This window comes from Caretta caretta, chromosome 5 (assembly GCF_965140235.1).
Source record: "Caretta caretta isolate rCarCar2 chromosome 5, rCarCar1.hap1, whole genome shotgun sequence".
Classification (NCBI taxonomy): domain Eukaryota; kingdom Metazoa; phylum Chordata; order Testudines; family Cheloniidae; genus Caretta; species Caretta caretta.
The window spans coordinates 16,111,349-16,131,262 of record NC_134210.1 but is presented as its reverse complement, the minus strand read 5'-3'; the positions used below and the strand labels follow the sequence as shown (position 1 = coordinate 16,131,262).

The 19,914-nt window shown below is 44.2% G+C and overlaps 1 protein-coding gene across 1 annotated transcript; it reads right to left on the bottom strand.

Annotated features, from left to right (window-relative positions):
• Window positions 1-2,207: 2,207 nt before the first annotated feature.
• Window positions 2,208-18,310, bottom strand: LIPG (lipase G, endothelial type). Its single transcript, XM_048851029.2, has 10 exons — window positions 17,982-18,310; window positions 15,611-15,807; window positions 13,784-13,963; window positions 12,489-12,600; window positions 8,872-9,096; window positions 8,147-8,389; window positions 7,432-7,552; window positions 6,476-6,694; window positions 5,764-5,868; window positions 2,208-4,103 (listed from the first exon to the last, which is right to left on the bottom strand). Exons 1-10 carry the CDS (start codon window positions 18,073-18,075, stop codon window positions 4,082-4,084), a joined length of 1,518 nt encoding a protein of 505 aa, XP_048706986.2. The 5' UTR covers window positions 18,076-18,310; the 3' UTR covers window positions 2,208-4,081.
• Window positions 18,311-19,914: the final 1,604 nt, after the last annotated feature.

The window sequence follows — 19,914 nt, the reverse complement described above, 5'->3', positions numbered from 1 at the left end:
GCAGCTGTGTTAGTCTGTATTTGCAGAAAGAAAAGGAGGACTTGTAGCACCTTAGAGACTAACAAATTTATTTGAGCATAAGGTTTCGGGAGCTACAGGTCACTTCATCAGATTTCTGGATCACTAAAGATCTCAGAATGAAACACTAGGAAGTAATCTTTAAATCTTTAAAATCTTTAAAAAAGGGAAGAAGGAGGATCCTGGGAACTACAGGCCAGTCAGCCTCACCTCAGTCCCTGGAAAAATCATGGAGCAGGTCCTCAAAGAATCAATCCTGAAGCACTTGCATGAGAGGAAAGTGATCAGGAACAGCCAGCATGGATTCACCAAGGGAAGGTCATGCCTGACTAATCTAATCGCCTTTTATGATGAGATTACTGGTTCTGTGGATGAAGGGAAAGCAGTGGATGTATTGTTTCTTGACTTTAGCAAAGCTTTTGACACGGTCTCCCACAGTATTCTTGTCAGCAAGTTAAGGAAGTATGGGCTGGATGAATGCACTATAAGGTGGGTAGAAAGCTGGCTAGATTGTCGGGCTCAACGGGTAGTGATCAATGGCTCCATGTCTAGTTGGCAGCCGGTATCAAGTGGGGTGCCCCAAGGGTCGGTCCTGGGGCTGGTTTTGTTCAATATCTTCATAAATGATCTGGAGGATGGTGTGGATTGCACTCTCAGCAAATTTGCGGATGATACTAAACTGGGAGGAGTGGTAGATACGCTGGAGGGGAGGGATAGGATACAGAAGGACCTAGACAAATTGGAGGATTGGGCCAAAAGACATCTGATGAGGTTCAATAAGGATAAGTGCAGGGTCCTGCACTTAGGACGGAAGAACCCAATGCACAGCTACAGACTAGGGACCGAATGGCTAGGCAGCAGTTCTGCGGAAAAGGACCTAGGGGTGACAGTGGACGAGAAGCTGGATATGAGTCAGCAGTGTGCCCTTGTTGCCAAGAAGGCCAATGGCATTTTGGGATGTATAAGTAGGGGCATAGCGAGCAGATTGAGGGACGTGATCGTTCCCCTCTATTCGACATTGGTGAGGCCTCATCTGGAGTACTGTGTCCAGTTTTGGGTCCCACACTTCAAGAAGGATGTGGATAAATTGGAGAGAGTCCAGCAAAGGGCAACAAAAATGATTAGGGGTCTGGAACACATGAGTTATGAGGAGAGGCTGAGGGAGCTGGGATTGTTTAGTCTACGGAAGAGAAGAATGAGGGGGGATTTGATAGCTGCTTTCAACTACCTGAAAGGGGGTTCCAAAGAGGATGGCTCTAGACTGTTCTCAATGGTAGCAGATGACAGAACGAGGAGTAATGGTCTCAAGCTGCAGTGGGGGAGGTTTAGATTGGATATTAGGAAAAACTTTTTCACTAAGAGGGTGGTGAAACACTGTAATGTGTTACCTAGGGAGGTGGTAGAATCTCCTTCCTTAGAGGTTTTTAAGGTCAGGCTTGACAAAGCCCTGGCTGGGATGATTTAACTGGGAATTGGTCCTGCTTCGAGCAGGGGGTTGGACTAGATGACCTTCTGGGGTCCCTTCCAACCCTGATATTCTATGATTCTAAGTATCATATTAGAATCCCTGGATAACTTATTTGCAGTTGATTAGCAGTATCTTTTTTACACAGATGTGCAAATTCAAAATGCACTCACTTTGCAGTTCCCTTTCAAAGGGAGGGTCATCCCTTTGGCAATGCAGGATTGTTACAGAACATTGTCAATACCTTTTTTTTTTTTTAAGTTAGAGGAATGTAAATGCGGGTGTTTGGAATGGCTGAAGTCTCACGAATTGTCCTGCTGCAGTAACTTGTCTAGACTGCTTTTTTGTTCTTAAAGCAAGTGTAATAAACTTCACTTCAGTGAGAGAGTCTAATCTAAATGTGGGCAAAGCTGTAGCAGGGAGAGCACCCAAGCTTCCTCACTAAAGTATGGAAAACTTTGCAGCTGAGATGGCGTAGAATGTGTGTTTCCTTGCCTGCCTCCACTAGAAATTCTTTCCCCTAGTCCCAATGGCTAGCATTACCCTTATGTTCACTGATCTCAGACACCATAGTTGAAGCTTAGACAAATTCAGACCGGAAATAAGGCACGAATTTAACAATAAGTAATGTTGTGGATTTTATGTCACTGAATTCTTAAATCAAGGTTCGACGTTATTCTAAAAGATAAACTCCAGGAATTATTTTGGAAATCAGACTAGATGATCACAGTATTCATTCTGGCTTGGAATTTATTAACCACATCCTGTTCTCAGTGACTTCACTGGCAACAGTGTTTGACCTGCATTGTTTACAAGTTTGAATAAAATAGGCAGAAGGATTTCATGGCCAACTTACAGGGTGTTCTCCTTTCCCAGAATTACAAACTGTGCACCTTATTTCTACAAGAGACTTGTTTATTTTTCTGCTTAAAGTTTATAAAAACTGTTATTCCAAAGCAAAGTTTAAACTTTTTACAAATGTACATTTGAGAAATAAATAGTGTTCAAAGTCATACAAAAAACATAAATATACAAATAGAGCTTCAAGACCACTGTATAAATATATGGCATGGCGACAAATCACAGATAGTTACCAGAGGCTTCAATTATTGAAGACTGTATATAACCAAGACAAACATCACGCTATTCTCCAAATATGTATGGTTATTTTAACTTTGGTTGGAATGAGACACTAAGAAAGAAGCCAAACTAACGCACCCTTGTTGGCCCTTTAAAGAGACGTGGCTGATGACGGTCTTCATAACTTAAAGCATCAGGCCGCCTAGCAGCTCTGGTGTTTGTGTAGAAAGCATTGCATTTTCACACCAAAACCAAGAGTGATCCCAAATGTATTAAAATGCCCCCAGCCCCTGAAAAGACAGTCAGGTCACCTCTGGCCTAAGCAGACTGAGTACCTGCAAGAATCTGGCCTTTTCAGAACAGTAGTTTCCTGCAGGATGGATTAAATTTAATTCCATTACAAAACCAAGCTTAGCTGGAATCCTGGAATAAAAATATCGTTAAAACACTTTTGGGGTGGAAGCGTGGCTGTGTTGTAGGTTAAATTAGTTCCCAAACCTTGTCAAGTGCCTGCGTGTGCACATACTCACACAACCTTAAAATGTGCCTTGCTGCTACAGTTGCATTCAAGTTCAGTTTGCAGAGGTGAATGCATCCTCAAAATACATATTGCTGAATGATGTCAAGCTTGCCTGTAGCAGTACAGATACCTTCCAAGTATACAGTAAGTCGATGGCTGTTGCCCTTCTATATGGTTCAGGACAAGATCTGCATGAAGTACTGGATAGTCCTTGTTTAAATAAAATACTGACGTTTATCAGAACAAACATTTTAAAGGAAAGTAGCTGCCAATAACTTCAGGATCTGCGTTCTCGATAGAACAGAGGGGGATGGAGTAGTGGACTTTCCTACAGGATTAGCCATGTGTACTACAATATCTGGCAGATCTACAGTAATGGTCTCTGGGAAAAGCAAAGGACAGAATGGAGAGAAGATGGAAGTTAGAGGAGAGACTACCTTGTGCTTAGCCTTTTTACACTTTGCTGGTTTGGGCTACTCATTCTTCCACATCGTTTAGTGCAATTTTAGACTCTGTAGTACTCCTAAGCTGTACATACACTGTTATGCATTCTCAGTAGCTTAGTCACCAGCTATTCTGATCAGCTAAATCAATTTCCCCTTGACTTCTACGGCACATAGGTAGACTAGAACCAAGGCACAGATTTATCTCAACTTTGTTGATACTTCCAATGGTCTGGGACAACTGGGAACAGACTATGCAGAGCATAACACAGATCAGGAAAATTAGGTTAATGCACATAAACTAGACTCCCCTAAGTAGGGTGAGTTTAGTAATTTTAATAAGTTATTCTAGGACAGCAACTGAATGCACATGGATCACTCCTCACCAGAAACATTGCCTGCATCAGTTCAACAAGACCGAGTTCTCTGTCCTGAATAGTAAGTGATACTAAGACAAACTGCATAAATGTCTCTCCACCTATGTAATCTTCAGCAGTAGGCTTCTCATATGTTTTGGATAGTTAGGTCCTTTTGTGCAAGTCTTCAGAAAAACCTTCAGTGGCGATTCAAAGCTGATCTAAGGAAAGAGTGGGGAGAAATGGATGAAAGGAAGAAATACCTGGTAAAATGCAAAGCTGGCTTTTTTTTTTTTTAAGTTCAAAATTGTAACATATGGATTCGTAAGAAAGCAAGCCATGGACACGTGAGACAGGCTGAAGACTAGGTGCAGTTTAGTATTTTGTCTTATTTGGAACCTTTGCCTACAATAACTTTCAGAGAGCTGGAACCTTTTATGGGAACTCCAACTTGTACCAAGTGTAACGTGCATTTAGACAGACTTGCAGATGGCTGTGATGCAAGGCAAAAAGTGTAATTGCTAATAGACAAACTATATGTTTAAGATCTTTGACTCTAGAGCCTGCACATTCAGTTGTATTCAGGAATGGATTGATACTTTGACCTACAAATCTAACTACAACTTACTGAGGGCATAACTACATTGCAATTAAACACCTGTGGCTGGCCCATGTCAACTGACGCAGGCTAAGGAGCTGTTTAATTGTGATGTAGACATTCACGCTCGGGCTGGAGTCAGAGCCCTGGGACCTTCCCCCTTGCAGGGTTTCAGAGCCCAGGCTCCAGACCAAACTTGAAGGTCTACCCCACAATTAAACAGCCCCTTAGCCCAAGCCCCACAAATCCAAGTCAGCTGACACGGGCCAGCCACAGGTGTTTAATTGCAACGTAGATATACCCTGAGGGCCTAAATCTGCCCATCCATTAATACTCATCTACTTACTTGTCAAGTAAGCTACTACACCAGATGAGAAAGGGTGGTAGATTCCAGCCCCAAAGCAGTAATTCCAGGAGTGAACCTACACCATGAGGAAGAGTCTGGTTTGCCAGCTGTCTTTCTGCTATGGTAGGCATTACTGGAAAGTGCATTACTGCAGCCTGCCTTTGTACCTTCTGGGTTAGGTCTGGGTATTTGTTTCAGCTAGCACATTCTCCAATTCTTTTGCCATGAGAATCTTATATTGGCCTTTGCACATGATCTCATTTGTGAAATTCTTAATACACACAGCAGCAACACTAAAAGCAATTCACTATTTCTGCCAAATCTGGCACTAGATACCATCTGATATTGCTCAAAGACAGAATTCTGCCATCTGAGGTCACTGTGCAAGCAAACTTTTTACACAGGGCTTTGTTACAGCGTTTGCAAAAGCTCTAACAGTTTGCATTTTGATTAGTGTTGTACAGACTCTTCTTTTACAGTTTGGACTTTAAGTCCAAGAGGTGCTAGACCTCTAGTGTATCTCAAATGAAGTCAGTGGAGTGATCTAGAACAAATTTGGACTTTTTTTTTTTTTTACTACATAGGATAGTTAGAGTCATCAAATCCTCACTACTTAACACTTGATGGATTTAAAGTCACACTGCAGGAGCAATCCGAATTGATCAGGAGGGTGCACTAGAGTTTAGAGTACCTCCTTTGTAGAAGCTGTTATAGCCCTAAATGGGCCAGCTGAGTTTTCATGAACATGCCTTTAGTAATTAGGAGTCCACTGAGTTCTATTAAGCTTTCTTGCTCAAGACTGTAAGAACATCTGTTGCAAATTTCTCCCCACTTACTGAAATTTCAGTGTCAATCTGGTTATACTTGTCCTCAATATACACAGCTTAATGCCTTAGACAATAGGATTTCAAAAGGTAAGCATTTAATTAAACCCTACCTTGTTTGTTTTTTTGTTGGCCATCCATCTCTACATTTCACAAACCAAAGATCTTTACCAGGAGATATGTTGGTCAGCTGAAGATCCTCTGCACAGAAAGTTAACCTGAAAGGAAAAGGTCAGAAGCCATGGAGACATCACACATACAAACCGATGTAAGTTATTTATACACTTTAGAAATTATTTATACACTTTAGCTTCTAAATGGAACACATAGCCATTATTCTTTTCTAGAGACAGAGAAGGGGTCAGCAAGAGTTATAGCACTGTTCACTGGCAGGAAGGCAATTCTTGTCAGATTTGGGCCATTTCTATTTCAAGAATGCTGTTTCACCACTCCTTCTAGAGTATTAGTTTTTAACAGTGATCAGTCTGCTATTGAATGGCATTCACAATAATTAGTTTCCTTCTCTAGTTTAGTGCTTTACAAGTAACATAAGGGGCAGTAAGAAGCCAAGTCCTTGACACAGCATGTATATTCTTCTGAATTAATTAGCTTCTCTAACTGGCAACGTCAGGAAGTTCACCACTGTAAGCCCTGCTACAGGGTGCCATCTGACAGAGGCATTGCTTGAACCATCAAAGGTCCCTCACTGAGCAGCCATTAGCTACTTTTCTTGCTGTCTTTGACACATCTGAACACTCTTGATTCGGAAGTCTCAAACTCCTATCAAGTCACCAGTGTTCCCTAAAGAAATACTGCTCTACTCACTTCTGTTGCGTTTCCCCAGACTTCACACGTATACGTCTGATCTGCAGCTCTTTGGAAGGTTTAGCAGATCGGAACCAGTAACTTTTGAGCTCTCTCCACAGATTGTACCAAGACTGAGATGATCCCTCCCAGGTGAGCTTGATCCTTAAGAGGTCACCAATGTCTTCTTCAGTATAGACCAAGAACGGGTTAGTAGAATTCAGGCCAATTTGCTCAAGTCTGAAAAATAGGTAGAGACTCAGCATTCTTCCTCATTAATGAAGCAACTTACTGCACTTCTCAAACACTTGTGTTGGGAAAAGAAGAGTTTTAGAGAGAGCATCAAGCATTCCACACAGGCAGTTGAAGATCATGGTTCTAGTTTGTTACTGGTCTGATTAAAGAAAGTGACTCTGGCTATCTGGTTTAGTGTTATCCTTGTGGGGTGTCTCATATTTGGCTCCTTCATTTTTCTAGCACCTCCTAAGGCAACATGCAGTTACAATTCACATCATCCTTCTGGGGGAGTAAGTAAAGGAACTATACACCCTTTTTGTAATCCCCCGGATGAGGAATGCTTTTTGCCAAGGACAGACTACAGGGGGATGCTTTTAAACCACATAAAAATCCTCCATCATGCAAGGCAGAGGAGAGGTCTTTGGTAAGATTGGTGGTAGGGAAAGAAAAGAGGAAACAAGGCACATTACCCCTTACAGCCCAGGGATTTGTGTATCAGACTGGAAGCCAATCTACTGTCTCCTACATGGCAGTTCATCTCCCCAAGAATAAAATCTGGCACTAATTAGGTTGCTGCTTTATCATCATTCAGCAGATCTTTGGATATTAGACTCTACTGCAACAATAGCAATAATTCTTTCTCAACTCTACTTTTATTGTTAACAGTTGCGTCTAGTTCCATGAGTCCTTCCCACTGTTCTGATCAAAATAGGGAGATGAGTCAGCTGAACTCCACTTACATTTCCAGGGAGAGGGGTTGAGACTCGCCATTGGTACCATGAAGAGTGACTGAGAACGTGGGTTCCGTTTCTCCTAAACTTTTGTAGCTGAAGATATGCATTTTCATCTGATAATGGTAAACTGAAGAGAGACAAGCACAGAGTCCAGTTTGTGAATAGAGGGCATTGTTTATTCCATGACAAGTTGTGGTTTGCAAGATGGTGCCAGCTGGCAGAGACAAGATCACCCATACAAGTAGCCTTAATGGGGGCCTATGAGCCTTAGCTCAGATTAGAAAGCTGATAATTACTCAGTCACAGATGGAACTCTAGGACCATTCCCTGAGCCTTGTGTTGCAGCAGAATCCTAGCGATCTTCTACCTTCCCCACACAGTTCCTACATAGAGGAACATTGTTGAAAGTGTCCTCTTACAGAAGTAGTCAGGGAAACATTTGTTTTAGTTGGGAGGTGGAGTGTTTATGTTCTTCCTTAATATTAAATGTTGCTATCTTGCTACCAGGAAGCAGATTTCATTCACGTGTATTAATGAAAGTTGCTTTTATTGTCACCATCTGTTGCACATCTGTACTATTTTAGTTTCTGCTAAGCCCTCCAAATTCTAAATCTGAATTCAAGAATTCTGAAACAGAGGGAGATAACTTTATAGAGGACAGAATATTTTTGTCAGAGAGATGAGTGGGTTAGGATCTCAGTAGCTTAAAAAAAAATACTACCTCTGAAAGGCATATCTGCTCTGGTTTTTAAGTACATCTTGCTGTTCCTTTTGTTCCTCATTTTCTTGGCATTGTAGCCAATGCTGTTGCAGCGGTTCTTTCGGCAGCTCAGGCAGATTCCCTTCTTGAAACGGCTGGAGTCGGTGCACTGAAAGGCGAAGCTCTGCTTATCTTGGTTCACAAGGGAGTCCACAAAGAGGTGTACAGCTCGCTCATGTTCACATCTAACAACATTCCCAATATCTAGCTCAATAGAGAAAGATGTGGTGGTAAGATACACTTCAGCAATTTAACATTCACCACCCCAACACCTACAATCTGCTGCAAAAGTTAGTGAGTTAAACTAATTGTAATTCAATACAAGTTAAGTCTGACCAAAACCAGATACGCTTCTCAATTAAAAACAATGAAACGTTAATACAATACATTTAAGGCTGACAGACTTTTGTTCAAACACATTTAGCTATAGAGATGGAAGGCAAGACTTCAGAGCCAGTATAACATGGCCTGAAGTAGAAATTCATTTTTCAGCTCCTGATGCTTAACACCAGACTTACAAGATTTTCTGATTTCAAGAGGAGAGGGCAGTCTAAAGACAGCTTAGATGGAGAACTGCCTCTTGTTAGATTGTAACTATTATTCCAATACACCTGCCTATGTAAGGTGTGTGTCTCTTCCCCCCCCCTACTCCAGTCAATTATTAAATAGGAAAAATAAGAACTTACTCCCATATGCAATTGCTCCCAAAACATCACTTAATCCACAACCAGGCTGGAAATCTCCCCCGTTGGGATAAACATCAATGTGACCCACAGGCATCTGGATCCCAATGCTAACACCCAGTGTTTCCTTCGTAAATGTATGAAGAACGTCCACAAAGTCTGCATCATCAGGGGAGAGACGTCTGTGAGGATCAGCTCCTTCAAACATAGGGCCAGCTGGATCCAAGCCTGTTAAGCAGAGCGCACAATACAGCAGCGGCAAAAAATCTGCTAGGTACTTTCCTAGCAGAGGGTGACGCAACCAGACCCTACCCCCCAGGGTACAGTCTAGAAAAACAAGTGTACAATTTTCATTCAATCACTGTCACACGGAGTGAGTGTGTGCATTAATATCTGGAATCTTCCCAGGTTATTAAGGGACATTCCTTCAAAACTGCTGCTGTTAGAAGCTGTGATGCAAAGAACAGAAGTTTAAAAAAAAAAAAAGGTAGTGAAATGTCCATGGTGCCGGACACTCCAGCCACTAGGCACTTGTGAGTCTGTATTAGAGGGGTCCAATGGCGTGGCAACCAGGGCAAGTACCACCACGAGGTGTCTGATCACCAGGAGAGAAAGCTGGTCATTTGTTTAGCCATGATTCATGTTGTGAATGGAGGAAGTTTGTGTTGATACAGTTCTGAAATGTGTCACTGTTAGTGCTTAGGTATTAAGGGCTAAATCTGGACTTCAACAGGAGCAGTGAGTGAGCAGTGGATTGAACAAGTGAAGACCTTTACCCTGTAGGACACTTTATTATCCCTTCACATGGTGTGGAATGAATATAAAACTAGAGGCGTAAAGTTTAGCTTAAATTTGGTTAAAGAAATGTGTTGTAAAGAAAGGCCCTAACTAGCAACTAAGAGAAAGGCCTTGAAAGTAATGAGTTATAAGTAGGGAGGGTGGCAGGTTCAAAAAATAACTAATGAAATAAGGGCAGTTTCTAAAAAGAAGGTCTCTGACTGATAGAGGTGACTGCAGATGGTTTTAAATAAGACATTGTCTGTCTTAAAATGAGCCAACATGGATCTTCCCACCCCACATACCAGTGTTATCTCAAAAATTAGAGCCTATGTGAACCCAGGTGCAACAAATAAAACCCGTTAGTCAGAAGGGAGGAGGGGAGGAATAGCCTTGGAGAAAGGTGGTTGTAAATCTTATCTGGACTAAGACTGGAAATGAGGGTAAACTGTCTCAAATTTGTTTTTCGCTGACATCAGTAATTGGCAATGACATCTCTTGTTAAAGGGTATAAAAAAAATAAACTCTTAAAGGGTTCATTGCTAATACCTGCCTGACCACATTGGAGCCGACCAATATGGATCTAAGCATCCCTGGGTTTAGCCTATTTTAGTATCTTGATCAAATGCTTATCAATATTTTGTTGCTGTTTGGATGTAATAACTTATTTAGGCATGTTTACAGCAATTGTATAAATAACATTTGGCCTTTGGATTTAATAAAGGAATTTATAGTTAAGTTAGCATTGTGCTAATACCCTGCATAAATAGTAACTCCAACACAAGGTAAGTTCTGTGGGTAGGTGTGTTAGTTGAGATTTTCATGTAGGGGCATAAGAGATGTGACTTGGAGACAGGTTCATTAGTACGGGAGGGGCAAAGGAGACAGTTTATGAAGCATGAATTTCTATAGCAGAGAGGAACCACTGCAGAATCCAGAAGGTAAATTGGCAGAGGAGAGATTGGTGGGGAAGAAGAGAGAGGTAGTAAAGAAAATCTGAACAACTGACCTTTCCCAGTGTTCAAGGGATCCAAATTCCTATTAGTAACACCATATTGATGCCTTGGACAATAGGAAATTTCTTTATGGTAATAAGGTCTAGACAAGAGTAGCTGGTTAACACTAAGAACTAAAGATAGGTCAAAACCAAAATGTTTTGTCTGAACCATCCTGTACGTTGGCAATTTTTAACCTGAGGAACCTGGTTATAAGTAGAGCCCCTTCCAAATTCACAGTCCATTTTAGTTAATTTCATGGTCAGAGCATTTTAAAAATCGTTAATTTCATGAGTTCAGCTATTTAAATCTGAAATTTCACAGTGTTGTAATTGTAGGGGTCCTGACCCAAAAAGGAGTTGGGGGGGGGGGGAAGGTCACAAGGCTATTGCAGTACTGGTACCCTTACTTCTGCGCAACTGCTGGTGGCTACATTGTCTTCAGAGCTGGGCAGCTGGAGAGTGGCAGCTGCTGGCTAGGAGCCCAGCTCTGAAGGCAGAGCTGCCGCGAGCAGAAGCAAGGATGGCACGGTGTGGTATGTGTGTGTGCCACCCTTACTTCTGCTCTGCTGCCTTCAGAGCTGGGCAGCCAGAAAGGGTGGCATGGTATGGTATTGCCACCCTTACTTCTATGCTGCTGCTGGCGGGGGGCTGCCTTCAGAGCTGAGCGCCCAGCCAACAGCCACTGCTTTCTGGCCGCCCAGCTTTGAAGGCAGCGCAGAAGTAAGGGTGGCAATACCCCGACCCCCCTAAAATAACCTGGAACCCCCCAGCAATTCCGTTTGAGGTCAGGACCCCCAATTTGAGAAATGCCAGTCTTCCCCTGTGAAATCTGCATAGTATAGGGTAAAACGACACCAGACCAGATCTCACAGTCCAAGACCCATTTTTCATGGCCGTGAATTTGGTAGGGTCCTAGTTATAAGCCACTACTAGCCACTACCCTATTTTGTCTTATCTAATAAAAATGAACCTAGTTGTCTCTAAATTGAGGGCTTGTGACATTTGGAGGTCACCAGGTGGAAATGTCAATTTACACTGTTTAGTAACTTTAAGTACTAGTTTATTCAAATGGTAGTATTATCTGCTTTCCCCGGTCACTTATACTGGTTTTGTTGCAAGTGTTTATGGGGAGATGCATATCTTATCCCTACTGTAGCAGGTAATTAAGCTATACACGTTATTGCAGGGAAAGTCCTGTTCCCAATGAGGCCCTCCCCACCATGTTTCCAAATAATCTCTACAAGATCCAAGTCATTCCACATGGAAAGATGAAAGTTTCTCTTTAGACTACTGGCTTTCTGAACCAATAGCACTTTACTAGGAAGTGAGTCATGGAGGGACAAAGTAGCTCTTCACAAAGGAAGAGCGGAGTTTAAAATTTGAAGTCGGCCAAAAGGGAAGCAAATGGCTCTCACGCTTAGGCTAGCTTGTAGGCCATGTCTACTCAGAGATTTAGAATTTTGATAGCAGGGATGGATCTGAGAGCATTTGAGTGAATCCGTGTTTAGCTTGCACATCTAGTTGGGACCTGAAGCCAGTTAGTGCCAGCAGTCTCACTTTCATGAGAAAGCGTAAGGACTAATAAAAATCCAAGGATCTTTTTTTCTGGCAAAAAGTGAGAGGTAGAATCGCCTTAGTTTAATATCATTTAGATGCAAGAAAATGCATCAGTGAGGAGTGTGACTGGAGAATTACAAAAGAAAATAAGTTGGATACTTTAATTATTACTAACCCCAGACTAAGACATCTCAACAAAGCAGTTCAGATTTTGAGGTTCTGACAATCCTGTTAATATTTTAGGAGGAGACAAAAGTATTGCATGGTAGCAGTTTTAGGACAGCCTTACCTGTAATTCTGCCTATTGTTCCATTTGCATAGTTACCAGCATATCCAGCAACATGGGCACCAAGACTGTACCCAATTAAGTGGACGTTCTCAAGCAGCAGGTTCTGCTTTTCCTGCAAGTGTAGAAATAATTAAGTTTGTTCATATTTTCAAGAGAGTTGATAACTCATATCTAGCAGAGGGACTCAAACTGCAAAGTTTAGGTCTAGACATCCCCAGTGTAAAAGTGGTTTTGGATCGTGCCTGTAACTGTTATGTTTTCTCAAGACACCGGCAAGGTGATTCAGTCGTTTGGAGACTAGTCAGTCCCGTCTTGTTTCTAGCCTTCAGTCACAGTAAAGGTATGCTTTGAGAAACTATCTGGAGTGAGGAGTCTGGGCTTCAGTGCATTCAACTTTAGTAACTTAATAGCAGCATTAGCAGGGTAGCTTTTATTTTTTCCAGCAATGGTACTGATTTTTGGATGCCAGACTTGACATCCAAGTCATCTTCAGACATCTTCAGAGGTCTGAGCATCCAAATTCCAACTGAAGTCAATTGGTTCTGCAGGTGCTCAGCACCAAGGGCGCCAGAATGTTTGTAGAAGTGGGGACGGCCCACGGACACTGGAACCAGGGGGCCATGCCCTCCCCTTTTTTTACATGGGCATCATTTGGGGGGGCGGGGGTAGCGTTGCACTTCCCACCCCCCCACCCCAAACTGCAAGCCTTGGGTAGGCGTGGAGAGGCACCACCAAGGGGGCTGTGATTTGTGGTGGGGGATCAGCTCAGTTTGGAGGGCAACACTGCCCCCCAAACTACACTCATGTTAAAAAATGGGGGGCATGCCTCCCTACCCCAGTTCCAGCACTGTTGCTCAGCACCTCTGAACACATGCTCAAAGAGTCTCAATCTGGACATCTGCAAATAGAGGCACTCAGTCACTGGTCACCTCTTGAGAACTTGGGCCTTAATTTTGATCAAGTGAAGGGTCTAAACTTTTAAATTCAGTAAGCACTGTATATCTGCTCTTGTTTGTAGCATTAGATAAGGCCATCCCATTGGCCAGAACTCCAGTCCTGATGTAAGCAGAGGTATCCTCACTAAAGCAGGAATAGAATCACTTAAGAGTTGCTCCTGCTTACACTAGGTTTGAATGTGGCACATCTTTGTGCTTGACTGTGCCACTGAACTGAGACCAAGAATTACACCATCTTTCACATTCCAGAAGTGCTAGAACTGGTGTACGTTCTGTTCCCCTGTGCAAATTGAACGATACACTACACTACAACACAGGGGGCAGTATTCCAAGTTTTACCTGTAACCAGTTGAGCACCCTTGCAACGGCCTCTCCAACCACCTTTGTGTTGTTCACAGCATCAGTATAGAGCTGATGGGCAAGTCCAAGCCAGTCCACCACCACCACATTAGCATCCTTCTCTCTCTCCTGAAGAGCGGCCACCAGGCTTTCCAGCCAGTTTTCAAACAAGCCACTCATCTACAAGAGAGAAAATATAAGTTCTTCCTGGTCATAGAAAGCTGGACACACACATGCCATTAGGTTAGCCTTAAGCTTTAAAATTTACATGGTCAACTTTTTACAGTTACAGCTTTAACTAGGCACCAGTGCTTGTATCCAGCACTTCGCTAGTACCTCTATTAAAAAAAGAGGTCTTCTCTTGAACACTGTCTCCACGCTTCATTTAGAAAGTTCGATTTCTTTGGTCAGCTTCATGTGGCACAAATATAAAATGAGGATAAAAGACCCAGGCTGGTCAGTTTGATTTTGCAGAGTTCTTTTAAGTGCTAGCAACATTGCATCACTATGCTAATTATGCCTTCAAGCATAAGTAGTAGGAGGTTGCAAAGTACAGAACACGAAAAGTACAGTAGCCTGTATATTCTACACCAGAGACTACTTGGGCCTCCCCATACTGGAGGACGGGGGGGGGGGCACAATCTAAAGGGGAGGACACATGACCGCCTCACAGGTCTCCTCTGCCCAGTGACACCTTCCGCCATGCAGAGATGGACAAGTGGCTCGTCCAAGGCCCCCATTCCTCCGCCCAGGGCTGGCCTGATCCTGCCGGTCACCCCCCCTTCTCGTAGCCCCTTTTTGGTGATCAGTTGGCAAGAGCAAAGGGGTCAAATGCCCAATTTTGCCAAAAAAGTTGAGATATCCAGGGCCAAAACAGTCACCTGGTCACCCTAGGCCAGGGCTCCCCAAACTTTTTCAGTCATCCCCCTCCTCCCCGTCCCCGCTGCGAAGCTGAGGCCTGGAGCTGGGAGTGGGACTGCGGTCGGCAGCATGGCCAGAGGTGCAGGTGGGGCACAGCCAGGAACCATGGTTGGGAGCAGAGCCATAGCTGGGGCTGGGGCAGGGCTGGGGTGGGGGCAGAGTGGAACTGGGGGCAGAGCAGGGCTGGGTGGCGCTCCCACCCTTCCCCCGTGGGGGCTGAGCCAAGCCCCACTGTGCCTCCTCCAGCCCTACTATGCTGCCCCCTCCCCTCCGAATTTTCCTCTGTGCCCCTCTAGGGGGACACACCCCACAGTTTGGGGGCCACCGCCCTAGACTGTGATAAGAGCTGCCCAGGGAGCCTGGGCAGCTATGGGGAGCCCAGAGCCCTCCATCTTCCGGGCAGGAGGCTGAGGTGCCTGAGAGCCCCTGGCCTGTGCCTCTGCCCCCCAGGGCATCCCACTCAGGGCAGGTGGAAGGTCCAGGGCTCCCAACAATGGCCCAGGCTCCCTGGGCAGAATATAGAGGCTGTGTAGAATATACAGGCTACTGTACTTTTTGTGTTCTGTACTTTGCTCGTACCACGGCCCCAGCTTCCGGCCAGGCCAAGGGAAGGGCCTTGGGGGAAAGGGGTGAGCAGGGGGCAGGGCCTCATGGCGGAAAGCAGGAGGAGATGTGGAGGGACCCAAATGTTCTTTGTGCCCAGGACCCCAGTAAATCTTAATCTGCCTCTGGGCACTTGACCCCTCCAACACCCCTTCTAGGGGTCGCCTCTGTTCTCGACAGAGACACATGCATGAAAACTCAAGCATACCAAATAATATTGTTAGAGCCATTCGTGCTGCCCAATTAAAGAGCACAAAGAAAACTAAACAGTGCCTAGAGCTACATTGAATTCCCCATACTTACTGTCCATCCATGAATAATAAAGAAGGTTTTAGCTGTCAAATTGAATTTGCAGTCCTCTAAACATTTGTCTTGGCCTATGGAGAGAAAGCAGTCTTCATCCCCTGGAACTGTGGAGGAGCGAAGATTAAACTTCACTTGTAGTTTCTGAGCCTGTGCAAGTTCTTTTTCTTTCTTCAGCAGCTCAGCAATAGTGTCATCTGGAGACAGATCAGCAGGGTGCATGGTTACTACTTTTATGGTCTTATTCAACAAAGTAGATGCAAGGTAGGATTTAGAAGTAGAGTATTTTAAGAGTTTGCTGCCCTTTTGGTGTCAAACGAAGGCTGGGATATGGGAAATCAGATTCTCCACTTCTTCAATTTGAGGAAGGGGAGGTGATTTTCTGGTTCACACAAAATACAGTACTTCTAAAGATACCTCTAAAAGACACCAGCTGGCAGAGACAGCTGCATAGGGAGGATACCTCAACTTCTTTAAATGCCCTTGTCTACATCCTCTGCAAGTGATTCAAAGTCAGACACTACATCCCCCTACTTATCATCCATCCAGTAGAGCAGCATTTTCCAGCTCAACAGCTGGCTTTTGTTCTGTCAAAGCAAGAAGCTTCATGCTGTGTTCTTCTAAAGTTTTGAAAAACAGGTTTCTCGGTAATATCCAAACTTTTCTGAGGCCTGGGGCTTCTTTAATGGAAGATTGGGACTTCTGCCACTTTCCTGTAATTGAACTTCATGCAGGATCTCCTACACAGTATGGCAAACTATCCTGATTACAGATTGGTGAGCTGCCCAGTCACTTCAGTCTGCTAGCCACAGTAGTTTGGTATGGAATTACAGGAGGGAGGGAGGGTGTCCAGAAGGATGCCATGGGGGGATACTGTGCTGTTCATTTAATTAGTGTAAGTCAGTTATGCAGAGTAGATAATGTTGATTGGCTTTCAAGAGCATGGCTTGCTGCAGCTCAAATAGGCCAAAATGTATTGACCTTCCAAAATCTAATTATCCATGGAAAATGCTGCAGCCCTTATTAGCACAAAATCCCCATTGACTTTGATGGCAGTTCTGAGAAAGGGTTACAGAATTTGCCTTTCCCCTTCCCATCTGAACTTTAAGTGGAGGCAGGGAGTGATTAACAGCTGGGTTTCTGTGGAGCAACAAGTGCTATATTTGACACTGAATCAGTTTAGAATTCATTTCAAAATTGGTGTCGAGTCTTACTGTAAGTGCAACTTTTATAAACTGAAGGGAAATTTGGCCCTCGTGCAACTCCTGTGACTTCAGTGGAAGTACACCTGCTTTATACCACTGTGCCTTTACTAGAGTTTTACAGCTAACAGGTAGGATCAAGTCCACGTTAACATGAGATTACGTGTCTTGATCACCTCAACATGCTATTTGCCTTGTCTCTATGACCTTACAGAATGCACCAGGACTCAGCAGCTCAGGAGAACAGGTGAGCAGAACTAGCTATGAAGAGGTGTGTATGTGAGAGTGTCTAACAGGTTTCCTGTATCCAGGCTCCAAGAAGTGACAGTTAGTTAGGGGTGCTGTTCGAGGGTACTGCTTATGCCTTGCTACACTATCTACATAACAGTTTGTTTAAAGCTTGTAGAGTGAGTAAAATATTTCTGGTTTCAGAGGAACAGCCGTGTTAGTCAGTATTCGCAAAAAGAAAAGGAGTACTTGTGGCACCTTAGAGACTAACAAATTTATTTGAGCATAAGCTTTCGTGAGCTACAGTTGAAGTGAGCTGTAGCTCACGAAAGCTTATGCTCAAATAAATTTGTTAGTCTCTAAGGTGCCACAAGTACTCCTTTTCTTTTTGTAAAATATTTCTAGCGTTCAGAGGGAACTTTCATATATTTCCTAGAGCACTAGCTCGTCTACCTGTTCAGCTGAAAAAGGCTACTTCGATTTCCTACCCCATGCCTACACTGCGTGATGCATGTCCCAGCTTTCTACACACTCGTCTTATCAAATACTTTAAAAGAAATCAAGTTTTCTCTTAAGAGGTTTGCTATTACAGTAATGGAACCACCTCTCCCAGTAGTTATCCCCTTCAATCTGAAACTTTAGTGCCTTGTATGGATCAAGACTGTGGGTGGTAGGAGAAATCCACCATTATGTTAAACTAAACTTATATGAACTTTATTTTTACAATAGCAGTTTATTTAATACCCAGTACAAAAAGGTATGAAAGTGGGCATTGAACCAACCAAAGGAACACGGACAAGAACAAGTTAAAGTCACCATGGAGTTATAAGTGGGGCACATAAATGACTGGAATCTGACTGTAGTTTTATGTCTAGTCCATGCGTTAAGTCAATGAAATCACTGTTGCACTGATCCTTACACTAAGGTCTGGTGTCAGTTACCTTTCAGCAGTTCTTCCTTTGCAACCGGTGCGGAGTCCCTCGCTGCAATGCCATAGACAATTCCAATGAGCAGCAGGAAAGCAGAGCTTCCCATTGCTTAAACGAGTCAGGATCTCTTCTTTTTGCGCGCGTGTGTGTGCGAGGGGGGTCTTTTCTCTTTTCCTGCTGCTGGCCGTATTCCAATCGGAGCCGGGGAGATAGATGCACCCGGCTTCTCAGCCTCCCTCCTCCACCAGAAGGAACGAGAACGTAGCTCGTTCAAAGGAGAGAAAGGGAGAGGAGCAACTGCAAGGCGCCTAGAGCTGCCGGTGAAGCCTTGCTCCTGCCAAGAGGCGGGCGGGGGGGGGGGAGGGGGGTAGTTGTTACCGTCAGAATTGGGAGTCACCTGACCCATGGCCAGATGGTTTTGACTAATTTATGCATGGCTGCGGGATCCGATTGGTCACACCCTCCCCGGACGCGAGGCGGCAGCTTTCCAAATAGTCTGAATGAAGCCGGCAGCCCCCAGCCCGCGGCGGAGCGAGGCAGGAGGGAGCCGGGGAGCAGCGTGGCTTTACTGCTTCGTCCCTGGCACAGTGCTGCTTTCTGACTCAACACCCTTACCCCCCCCCCCCCCGACCCCTCCCGCCATGCTACTGCCTTCTCCACCCAGCCCCTTGCCTGCTCCTCTTCCCCCCACACCCCCTTCCAGGGCAGCTACTTCCTGAGCCACTGCCCCCATGTCTGTCTACATCCTCCCAGTGCACCCATCACCAGGGGATCAGTTCTGGGTCGGGTTCTGTTCAACATCTTCATCAGTGATTTAGATAATGGCACAAAGAGGACACATAAAGTTTGCCGAGGATACCAAGCTAGGAGGGGTTGCAAGTGCTTTGGAGGATAGGGTTAAAATTCAAAATGATCTGGACAAGCTGGAGAAATGGTCTGAAGAAAACAGAATGAAATTAAGAAGGACACATGCAAAGTACTCTACTTAGGAACAATCAGTTGCACACGTACAAACTGGGAAATGACTGCCTAGGAAGGAGCACTGAGGAAAGGGAGCTGCGGGTCATAGTGGATCACAAGCTAAATATGAGACAACACAACAGTGTAACACTTGCAAAAAAAGCAAACATTCCAGGATGTATTAGCAGGAGTGTCGTAAGCATGACACGAGAAGTAATTCTTCCACTTTACTCTGTGCTGATTAGGCCTTAACTGTAGTATTGTGTCCAGTGCTGGGTACCACATTTCAGGAAAGATATGGACAAATTGGAGAAAGTCCAGAGAAGAGCAAGAAAAATGATTAAAGGTCTAGAAAACATGACCTGTGAGGGAAGATTGAAAAAATTGGGTTTGTTTAGTCTGGAGAAGAGAAGACTGAGAGGGGCCATGTTATCAGTTTTCAAGTACATAAAAGGTTATTACAAGGAGGAGGGAGAAAAATTATTCTCCTTAACATCTGAGGATAGGACAAGAAGCAATGGGCTTAAATTGCAGCAAGGGAGGTTTAGGTTGGACATTAGGAAAAACTTCCTATCTGTCAGGGTGGTTAAGCACTGGAATAAATTCCCTCGGGGGGTTGTGAAATCTCCATCAGTGGAGGTTTTTAAGAGCAGGTTGGACAAACACCTGTCAGGGATGGTCTAGATAATACTTAGTCCTGCCACGAGTGCAGTGGACTAAACTAGATGGCCTCTCGAGGCCCTTTCCAGTCCTATGATTATATGGCACTCTGTGGATGGCTGCTGACTTCTCTTGGATCCCCCCAGGGCTGCTTTTTAACAACACTTTCCCCCAGTAAACCCAGGGGTGGCATCTGTGCCCTTTTCAACAACCCCCATCCCAGGGTACTGGAAGGGATACTGCTGCTCCCCACTCCAATGCTCTGACTGCAATATCCCCAGAGAACTGACTCACCAGGCCACTGTCTGCTCCCTATTGTGGAGCA

Bases quoted from the DNA above. Each gene is read 5' to 3' on its own strand.
- LIPG (XM_048851029.2), bottom strand. From the start codon at position 18,075: ATGGGAAGCTCTGCTTTCCTGCTGCTCATTGGAATTGTCTATGGCATT. The intron at 5,869-6,475 runs GTGAGTAGAGCA...TTTTCCTTTCAG, and splicing joins TCTGGGGAAACGCAACAGAA to GTTAACTTTCTGTGCAGAGG. The intron at 4,104-5,763 runs GTAGGGTTTAAT...CTCTTTCCTTAG, and splicing joins CCAACAAAAAAACAAACAAG to ATCAGCTTTGAATCGCCACT.